Below are 10,824 nucleotides of genomic sequence, written 5' to 3' on the forward strand. Positions count from 1 at the left end.
AGGCAACAAAAATACAAAGCATGCTTAACATTAACCCCTGTAATAAATGTGCAGCCCAGCCACGTAGCGACGACATCCACGACCACAGCCAGAAATCTCCCTGGTGCTGGCGGATGCCCTCCGCTAGATGGCGCAAACGATCCAGATCTGCTTCGATAGCCGCGCTTGCATCTGTAATATTGAAGCAGCACATACCCACAAAATCAGAACAGGGATGACCGTGTCGCAGCAATAAATAATCAATGGCTAAGCGGTTTTGCAAAACTCCTCGGCGAACTTCTCCCATCTCTTGAGTTAACAAGGCAAGAACAGTGGAGGTCAAATTCAAAGCCTTCGCCACAGTACAGGCAAGGTGTGCAACGGCATGGTAATTATGCACCACCAAACCAGGGAGGCCCACCAGGGTAAAAGTAAGGGCTGCTGCCTCTCGTTCTGAAAACAATGTAACGTCTGCCTTACAGGTAGGGCTCAAGGGGATACTCTCCCGCCGTTGGCGAGGCCCCTTCACTATGGGATGGGGAAACAACAAAGGGGCCACACGGCCAATAGCACAGGGGCCACCTGAACTATTAGCTGGAACATAAGTAAAGGCTGTGCGGCCGCATAACAAAAACCACCCCAGGGGCAACTTCATATGTCCATAGGCAAAGGATACATCCCTCTTATGGCGACAAACAAGCTCCACATTATCATGATTAACAGCTACATGCTTAGCATTAACAAAATTCATACACGTAATAGCAGCTGTCACATTAGCCAAACGAAACGAATACATACTGGCATCTAACTTATCTAAAGTGGCTCCAGGGCCCAAAGCATACAACTCTGCATAAGGTATATCCCTGGGGATACGAAACAACCAAGTGTGCTGCTGCAGCACCTCCAATTCAGTACACACACCCACAAAGCAGGTTTCCATAAGGGCTCCCACTGCAGGAACATGGGGCAGGCAGAAGGCCGTTGTATTTATGGCACTCTGCGCCAAAGTCAGCCAGGCATTCACTGGGGGTATAAGATCATACGTGGCGCCTCCCCTCACAAGGAGCGCCAAAACAAGCAACAGAGCAAGACCAGGCGCATCCAGCAGAATAGGAGCCCAGGCTAGGATCACGAAGGCTTGTGGGACGCATTGACAGACGGGCCATGCTGCACTGCCCGGAGCGCACGTCTCCAAACCTTGTTTTGATGTTGACGAGCGGCCGATCAAAAGGGCACTCAGTCCAAATCCTAATGGGCCGTCAGTATTAGAAGGAAGAACATGAACTTTGTCATCCTCTATGACTGTGTCTGTCGCTGTGGCCACATCCACTCCGGCACTGCCACGGGTTGCTCCGGTGAGGCGTTCCAGGCAGCCGGACTGGTGGCTGGAGGCATTTGTGTCGTCGCGCTCCTCCGAGGGGCGCTCTGCGGTCCGTTTCCCGGCAGCAGTGTTCCATCCTTCCTGCGGCGCGACCAACACTCAAAGGCGCGATGGCCAAACTTATCACATCGTGCACAAGCGCCGGTAGCGGCTTTAGGCGACACATCAGGGGGTCGCTGCCCACTTTGCACAGGGCAGTTCCGCCGGATATGTCCGGGCTTTCCACAACCAAAACAGAGGCCGCTTGACCGGGCTGGCCTTCTGGCCCCTCGCTTCCGCCCGATCAGAGGTTGTAATGCAACGGCCAGTGCAGTGGCATGTGCCTTAGCATGAATTGTAGCCTTATCCGTTTCTTCAAACATAGTGGCCCTGTTACACGCCTCAATCATTTCCATCAGGGTCGCAGTTTTTGGCAAGGTGGCTAGTATGCGGCGGCAAGTGGGGTTTGCATTCTGGGTGGCCAGATCAAGTCCAACTGCGGTTCTGGCCTCTGGCGTCAGATTAGGGGATCTATCAATAGCCTCTCGGAGGCGATCCAAAAAGGTGGCATAAGGTTCCAACGGGCCTTGTGTAATTTTAGCATATGGAGGGGCCGGCTTCCCCATCTGGGGCACCGCTTTAAGGGCAGCCAGAGCCAGTTCCTGTGATTGCTGCAGGATTCGGGGGTCAAGGCGGGCTTGCAGATGCGGGTCAACAAATCGGCCGGTCCCCAAATACATATCGACGGTGGCTACACGCCGAACATCATCATCCGGTAAATCCAAATTGCGAACAAGGGCCAAATCAATTCTTTTAGCCCAATCATCTTTCCACAAAAGTCTCTGGGTAGGTGTAAGAAGCATATCAGCTAGCTTAATCGCATCATATGGACACATTGCCTGTGCGGTAAACACCTGTTCAATTATAGATTGTACATACGGATTATCTAGTCCATAAGCCATAATCGATTTCTGCGCCTCACGAATCAACTTCCAATCCAAAGGAGCCCACTGCCGACGATTAGGATGTTGAGGGTCTGGTGTGAGCACTGGAAAAGCCTCAGGTGTCAAACCCTCAAGGATGGCTTCTTTTAAAACTCCATGCCAGCGCCGCACCGGATCCGGAGGGTCCCCAGTTGAAGGGCCCCCAGGGCCAGGCGGGGCGGAAGGGTTAGTCGGGTGAAAACACTCGTGAAGATGCGAACGCGATGATCCAGGTGGAAAACCTTGCATTTGATCCAACTTATTATAAATGTCTTGTAGCTGTTGACCCTGGCGCTCCATCTCCTTATAAAAGGCATCAGACTGAGTAAATTGGGTAAACGTAGTCAAATCAGGGTATCTCTGCGATGTCTGTAATGGCACATGTTCCGTCCGAGCCCCCTCTGCTTCCCCGCAATCGTGACACCCCCAGACCCCGTGGACACGGCATGGCTTTGGGGGGGGTGCAGACGGCGAAGCTATCTCCATAGGCTCGGGCGTATCGGGGGGTAACGGAACCGTAGCAGGATCGATCACATCGGGGCCAAAGGCCACATTGGAGGGTAGTGGGTCCGTAGCAGGGGCAAAATCATCCAGGTCGGAAGCCAAAGGTATCACCGTGGGCTCGCCGCCGAAAAACTCCCGGGCTCCAACCGGCAACACAGAAGGCACTTCGGGCGGTGGGTGGAAAATCTCAGAAACAGCCGCCTGCACTCCTGCTTCGGCCGCGAGAGTTTCCACTATCTTCTTCGTTTTGTCCCATACTGGGCTCAGGGAGAAGGCTTCCTTATCGCCCTGAGCCACCGACTTCCAAAGCTCGGAGCCTAGCCGCTCCCAAACAGTTGTATCAAAGATTGTACTCGGCTTAACGAAAAGTCCCCTTTTCTGTCCCCACCGTAGCAGGCGGGATAACGTATCAGAGGGGAGCTTTTCTCCCTGCCGTTCCGCGATGCGTATCAAATATTCATGCACCGTTTTTTCTTCCGCTGATGCAGCGGTCCCCATATTAGCCGCTCACCTCTGAGCTCAGATGCGCCTCTCCTTTGGACGCCCGGGGGCCGGCCCTTCTCCAGCACTCCCCGCCGCGGCTCGTCCGCCTGGGTCAGGCCACCGACACTATCAGCATTCGATTCGAATCACGTCAGGGTCACCATTTGTCGCATCGCAGGTGGACCTGGACATATGCTCAACAGTCAGTATGATTGGATAGCAAAGTCAATTTATTTCTCTCCAGCATACATCTTTATACACTTGAAGCAGGCAAGCAAGCAATTGCTAATTGGTTAACAAAATACACACAAGCACTGCTATAACTTCATAGGGTAACATCATCCTAGACAGCCTTCTAAATTTATTATCCTATTATGCCTGCTAGAGAGAAGTTAGCCAAGGCCAACTTCTCATAACAAAACTCACAGCTTAATTAACCCAACCTGAAAACCTAAACATCTTAGGCTTCCCACACTACCTCCTAAAAGCCTAAACATCTTAGCTTCCCACACTACCAGCTGCCAAGCTAGCAAAATATTTCCAACACTGTGCCATTATAGAGAATCCTGTATTCCTAGCGCCAGAGCCCCAGCTGGCATAAAGCAGTGTCACTCCATTGGAGCCCCATCTTAGTGCTTTCTGAAAGACCCTATGAGAGCGAGTACAGTGTGTGCCTCTCTTCTGTAACAATCTGCATTTACCCTCCATGCACAAAGCTCTGCCCCTCCCAGAGAGCAGACAGCTAGAAATTTAAAGGTGCAATACACTGGAAAATTACAGCTGTAGAGATCGTTAGGAAACCAATGGCCCCCTGAGAGCTGGTGTCTGTGCCCCAAGGTTTAACGAAGAAATCAAACACATCAAGATCCTGACGTCGGAGGGCCTGTACCGCATCACGGAGAAGAAGGCGTTCAAAGGACTCATAGTAAGGATTGAGCGGATTTTGCATCCGATGCTTCAACTCCATCTTCACTGGAAGGCTCTGGCCACTGGGGGAATGCTTAGTGCAACACCAGCCGCTTAGCCCTCAGGATGGTGTATTGAATAGAGCAGGAGGGGGCTGAGAGCCAGGACTCTTGGGTTCTGTTCCCAGCCATGGGAGGGGAGTGGGGGCTAGTGGGTTAGAAGTGGCTGTCGCCCCCTGCGCACTTTTAACTAAGAAAAGAACCTCAGGCTGAGCTGATTCAAAATCAATCGTGTGGTTGTTTTCCACAACAGCTTCAAGAGGTCCCTGTGATGGAATGTAAATGTCTTCTTCGCACCTTCCCTCTACAGGAGAATGGCTGTTTGACCAGCTGTTTGCCTTGCTGTCTCTGAGGAACTGGTCTGTGGGTGTTCCCCAGAATTGTAACATTTTCAGTAATCTCATACTGTAAAATCTCATAACTTTACATATAGTGTTACCACACATTTTAACAGGAGGATAATATTCAGTAGATTATGCGTTTTCAAATGATACCTCACAAGCCATACTGTGTACAAAACTGATCATGATTTTCTAGAAGAGTGAGCACAGGGGTATAGACTGACACAGTGTCTGTGTGTGTGTTCCCAGCAGATATGTGGGTATTTCAATCCCTTATAAGCATAGTGTTTGGCATCTTCAAGGCCCTGGGGAACTGGTCCTGGGAATTCACTGTTTTACCTAGTGTGACACTGTATGGAATTGTGAGACACTTTGGTATTAATAATAAAATAATAATATAATCTGATAAAATTGCAATGAATCGTGCTAGATATGCCATGTAAGGTGTCAGTAAAAATGTTATGATTTGCCAAGTATGATAATATTATTTCTATGTTTGTATCACCTTTGTATTGTGAGTTATAGATATGTAGGGTATATCTGTATTTCCAGACTTGTGCAGTGTTTCTGGGTGACACCCCCAGACATATTGGGATCAACACTGCCTAGCCTGTTTGATGGCCCATTGACGATCATCAGCTGTACAATGAGCCCATGGAAAGGACCAAGGGGATACACCTATTGAGTCAGCAAGACATGCCGGGGTATGCCTGTCTACTGAGAACTCCAAGGCTTTTCCATGCCATGTGCTGTGAATCTTGTGTTTGGAACACAGGAAGTACAGGCCACATGGCAAAAGGAATATAAAGGGCAGCTGCATCATCTCCATTTTGTCTTCAATCCCCCTTCCTACCTCTGGAGCAACTTCTCTACAAACTGAAGCCTTGAACAAAGGACTGAATGACCCATCCAAAATGTGGATGTGTTCCAGACGGACTTTCAAGCCAGCAACTCACCAATACTGCTAAGAACCTGATATATCCGTTTTGGAATGTATCTGACTGCGTTCCCATTTAACTTCTTTCTGTCTTTCTTTCATTTAAACCTTTAGTTTAGATGTTAAAGGATTGGCTGGAAGGATGGAATTTGGGGTAATATCCAAACCTATACTGACCTGGTGATGTGGCTGACGCTTTGGGGTCAGAGGAACACTTTGTTTATGTGAGCAGAGTTTTTAAATAACCTCTCACTGTACTGGACCTAGCTGCTGAATTGGAGCCAGAGAACTCGGATGGAATAAAGGGGGCCATGTGATTTCTTTTTTCAGCTTCTCAATTACCCGTGTGGGGGATCAGAAGCACAGTTTGTGACTGGTCGGTGAGTTTAACTTCAGTGTTAACCAGCAGTTTTGGAAGCATCTGCTCTCCCTTTTTCAGCCTGCCCTGATCTTGGCATTTGCAGTGAGAACTGTCCCTGGCCCACCAGGTCACACTAAGCACTGAAGTTAAATTAATAGAATGTTTTTTTTATGACCAAGTCTTATGAAATCAACTGAACTCCTTTGTTTTCTTTCATCTGAGCAGGGTTTCTAGTTTTCCAGTGTGATGTGATCTCCCAGCTGGAACAAGGGGAAGAGCCATGGGTCCCAGACCTCCAGGGTTCAGAGGAAAGAGAGATCCTGAGATCTCCCTGCACAGGTGAGGAAACATTAAACCACCTCAGAATCTGTAAGTGCCTGAAGGAAACATCTGGGATGCCCAACAAAGCCCTTGGGAGGTCTCTCAGTTCATTATTGTCCCTAGCAGGGGTCGTATCCTCAGGGTAAATATAGTTCATGGATTCCTATAGATCCTAGCAGACACCAGGCAGTAGCTTCCTAACTTCCCCCTGCGTATTTGGATGGGATGTGAAGGCTGAATTCATCCCCCTCCTCTCTCCTATTTGGGGGAAGAGTTTGGGGGAGTTCAGCTCCTGATTTTTATTTGACCTGTCTTCAGCACTTGTTTTTGTTTGGTCTTCCCCTTTCCATCCCTGTTTGAGGTTTCTGTCTCTGTCACAGCAGGTGATGCAATGGCATGTGAGAAAGAGGAGCAGAATTCTCAGCCTGAAAATGTTGAGCCAGTGGGTAAAAACAGAGCATTATCGCAAAGATCGAAAAGGAATGTGTCCAGGAGTCATGAGCAGGGAAAATCCTGGGAGATTCAGCACAGACCAAAAACAGATCAAGGAAACCAGCCAGGGAGGAAAGTGGATAAATTTAGTTCTTCTTGGGGAACTCAGAAGATCCTCATGGAAACCACAACACAGCAGGATATCCTCAGGCGAAAGAGAAAAAATACATGCAGTGAGCGTGGAAAAACCTTCTCTCACAGCTCAGCCCTTTCTGTACATCAGAGAATCCACACAGGGGACAGGCCCTATGAATGCACTGAGTGCGGGAAAACCTTCAATCGCAGTTCGCACCTTATTAGGCATCAAACAATCCACGGAGGAGAGAGCCCCTAGGAATGCCGTGAGAGTGGAAAATGCTTCACTAGCAGCTCAAACCTTATATTTAATTTACCCTGGTTCCTCAACTGTTGCTACAGCTCTACTACCCATCACTCCAAAGACTGAGAGAAATGGAGACTTCCAACCATTGTCCTTTTAGTATCTTATTGTTCCTCTCTCTGTTTTTTGTGCTGGCCTTTCTATTCTATCACTTTCTGCCTTTGTTTAGTTGGTAACAGTTGGTTTCCATCACTCACGTTTGTTTGTTTAAATCTCTATCCGTTGTGAAATAAATTTTTTGCTTGTTCAATAACTGTACTCAAGTGCTGTGTGAGATACAGTAGCAATGGTCCACAGTAAAACTAGTAACCTGGGATACTTGGGGAAGAGAGGATCTGGGATTTCACCAGGTATCTGGTGATCCGGGCTGGACCCCAGAGGGGGACACATTGAAGGAACTCAAGGGTTAAGGTGCCTGCTGTAGCTCAGAGGAGAGTCCTTGAGTTCCAGCAGGCTGGTGAGTTTGGTCACTAACATCCAGCTGCCAAATGTAAAACTCCCTCTTCCTTGTGGCAGGTGGCAACAAGGAGACTCACAGTCCTCAGCACCCTGAGAAGGGTCACAATGTGTCTCTATGTTGATCCATCTGTCAAATCCACACAGGGAAAGCTCCCAATAGCACAAAACTCTGCCCTATGAAATCATGGAACATGTGCTCTGTGCTCTGTGAAAGCATATAAAGAATCCAAGCGCTGGAGGACAGGGTTTGGGTCCAGAGTGACCTAGACAAATTGGAGGATTGGGCCAAAAGAAATCTGAGAAGGTTCAAGAAGGAGAAGTGCAGAGTCCTGCACTTAGGACGGAAGAATCCTATGCACTGCCACAGACTGAGGACTGACTGAGTGAGGGGGGTTTGATAGCAGCCTTCAACTACCTGAAAGAGCAGCAGTGTGGGCTTTCTCCTTGCCACTTTTGCTGGGCTGGGCAGGCGTCCTGGAGGCCTTTCTAGAAGAGAACTGGGAACGGAGTTAGAAAAACCAATGTGAAAACCAGAACCTCAGGTTTAGACTCATTTATTTATAATATTAAATCTTCAATTCTAGTGTCACAGTCAATACAATTGCTTCAGCCTGATAGTTGCCCAAAGGGAAACTTAACGTCTCTCCAAGGGGAGTGGAGAGAAAAAACTTTTCAGAGTCCAAGAGAGACAAGGCGGGTGAGGGTAAGAGCTTGCAGAGGACCAACCTCTGTTGGTGAAAGAGACAAGCTGTGGAGCTAACCCCACACACTTCTTCAGTTCTGTGTAGCCTGGAAGGTCGTCTCCTCCATAACCAGCAGTTAGAACATAAGAACAGCCACACTGAGTCAGACCAGTTCATCTAGCCCACTCTCCCGAAAGTGGCCAATGCCCGGCGCCCCAGAGGACCCCTGGGACCAACATGGATACACCACCACCACACACAAGGTTAAAAGTCAATGCACATGGGAGAAGCATCTTGTGTTTCCATGGGCGGTAGGTTTGTAGAAATTTTGGTGGTGCCCAGAACCTGCCCAAACTCCACCCCCCACCTGCCCAAGGTTCTGGGAGGGAGTTTGGGGTGTGGCTGGGGATGAGAGGTTTGGGGTGTGGGAGGGGGCTCAGGGCTATAGCAGAGGGTTGGGGTGTGGGGTGATGGCTGTGTGGTGGGGCTGGGGATGAGGGGTTCATGATGCAGGAGGGGGCTCAGGGTTGGGGCAGACGGTTAGGGTGCAGGGGGATGAGGGCTCTGGCTGGGGCTGGGAATGATGGGTTTGGGGTGTGGGAGAGGCTCAGTGCTAGAGCAGAGGGTAGGGGTGTGGGGGGTGAGGGCTCTGTCTGAGGCTGGGGGGTTTGGGGTGTTGGAGAGGCTCAGGGCTGGGGCAGAGGGTTAGGGTGCAGGGGGATGAGGGCTGTGTCTGGGATGGGGATAAGGTGTTTGGGGTGTGGGAGGGCTCAGGACGAGGGCAGAGGGTTGGGGTGTGCGGGGGGATGAGGGCTCTATCTGGGGCTGGAGATGAGGGGGTTGTGGTGCTGGAGAGGGCTCAGGGCTCGGGCAGAGGGTTGGGGTGTGCGGGGGGATGAGGACTCTGGCTGGGACTGGGGATGGGAGGTTTGGGGTGTGGGAGGAGCTCAGGGCTGGGGCAGAGGGTTGGGGTGTGGGGGGGGAATGAAGGCTCTGGCTGGGACTGGGGATGGGAGGTTTGGGGTGTGGGAGGGGCTCAGGGCTCGGGCAGAGGGTTGAGGATGTGGTGGGGGGGTGAAAGCTCTGACTGGGGGTGTGGGCTCTGGGGTGGGGCAGGGCTGGGGATGAGTTTGGGGTGCAGGCAGGCTGCTCCAGGACAAGGGCCAGAAAGGAGGACTCCCCCCAGCCCTTTCCCTGCTGGCAGCAGCAAGCTCTGGGGGAGGAACCCCTCATTTCCCCCCCCCCCAGCAGCACACTCACTCCCACCACTGTCACTGCAGGTGCTCCTAGGGCCCTTCTCAGGTCCAGGAATCTCCCTCGCCTCCCCCATGATGGGGGCCGGGGGGTGCTGCATGCACCTCCTCCCCTGCTGTTGCCCCTGACTATAGCCTCACTGGGGGTGGGGGATGGGGCTGTCTCCTTGCCCAGCATGGGGCAGGAGTGGTGACTGCAGGGGGGGGGCTGTGATGGTGGAGGGTCCCGCTGGAAAAGGGAAAGGTCTGAGGTGGAAGGGCAGGCTCAGAGTCAGTCTGCCCTGGCAGTGAGTTGGGAAGGGGGGGCACTAGGACCCTGTGGCAGAAGTTGCTGCAGGGAGGCAGCATGGAGCTGCATGGAAGAGGCAGGGACGCTCTGCTCCCTCCGGGGCCCAGGGACATGCATGGGGCCAGCAAGGGGGTCCGGGGGACACTCGGGGGAAGCACGGGGGGGTGGCAGGTGGGGCCGGAGGGGAGACCCGCCCCAAACTTTGGTGGAGCTGGGCCCCAGGGCTCTGAATATTGCTGGTGCCCGGGCACCACGTGGGTATATAACTCGCCGCCCATGTGCGTTTCATTCCTCATGTCCTAGTCCCATCATGTGGCCATTTCCTTTTCTTCCTTTCTGTTAAAAGCTTTGGTGTTTTGCACAGAAACATTATTTCCCCAGGAGAGACCCAGGAGTGGGGGCTGCATTCCTGTGCCAAACAGTCACTGGAAGGGGGCAGGCCAAGGCCTTTAGGGCGAGGCGTCCGTCACTGTCAAAAGATCATCTCCCTCCTGCAGGTCACTGGCAGCCTGAATTTGTTCCTTATCCTCCCAGAGTCCGGGGGCTGGAATCAGCACTACCCAGCCCCTCCGTATGTAGCAGGAACAAACACAAACCTGGTCTTTAAAACAAGCTGTCCCCTTCCTTCTCAGGGAAGATTTTTCTGTGATTGAAGTTGAGCTTCAGTTCCCCTCTCCTAGGGGCGGGACAGGTGTGGGGCCAGCTCCCAGTGAGATCTGTTTTCACCTTTGCCCCCTTTCAGTCACTCTGGGATGGTAACTCTTCTCCCAGCTGTCAGGCAGCTTCCAGCCCAACCACCCTGCTCACTATATCCATGGTCATATGTCACCCCATTGCCAGCACACAGAGCCTGCAGGAAAGCTACTCCTGCCAGATGCGTTGGTGGTATAGAGGTGTGCGTAGGTGTCTTCCAAACAATTCATCTGGGTTTGATTCCCAGCCAATACAATAATGGCTTTTCTCTTCTGTTGTTTCCTCATCTGGAAGTGGTTTAATTTCACTCACATTGTGTTACAATCACATTATCTATAGAAT

The 10,824-nt window shown here is 51.3% G+C and overlaps 1 protein-coding gene across 1 annotated transcript in view; it reads left to right on the forward strand.

Moving 5' to 3' along the window:
• LOC123360601 (proto-oncogene vav-like) overlaps positions 1-4,234 on the forward strand; it is a gene marked incomplete at its 3' end in the record, with an annotated part of 59,401 nt that extends 55,167 nt beyond the window's left edge. Inside the window, exon 21 of the mRNA XM_045001238.1 lies at positions 4,147-4,234. Within this exon, the coding sequence (XP_044857173.1) occupies positions 4,147-4,234 (88 nt within the window). The remainder of the gene's footprint in view (positions 1-4,146) is intronic.
• Between the last annotated feature and the right edge of the window lie 6,590 nt (positions 4,235-10,824).

The sequence above is a fragment of the Mauremys mutica genome, unplaced genomic scaffold (genome assembly GCF_020497125.1).
Source record: "Mauremys mutica isolate MM-2020 ecotype Southern unplaced genomic scaffold, ASM2049712v1 Super-Scaffold_100286, whole genome shotgun sequence".
Classification (NCBI taxonomy): domain Eukaryota; kingdom Metazoa; phylum Chordata; order Testudines; family Geoemydidae; genus Mauremys; species Mauremys mutica.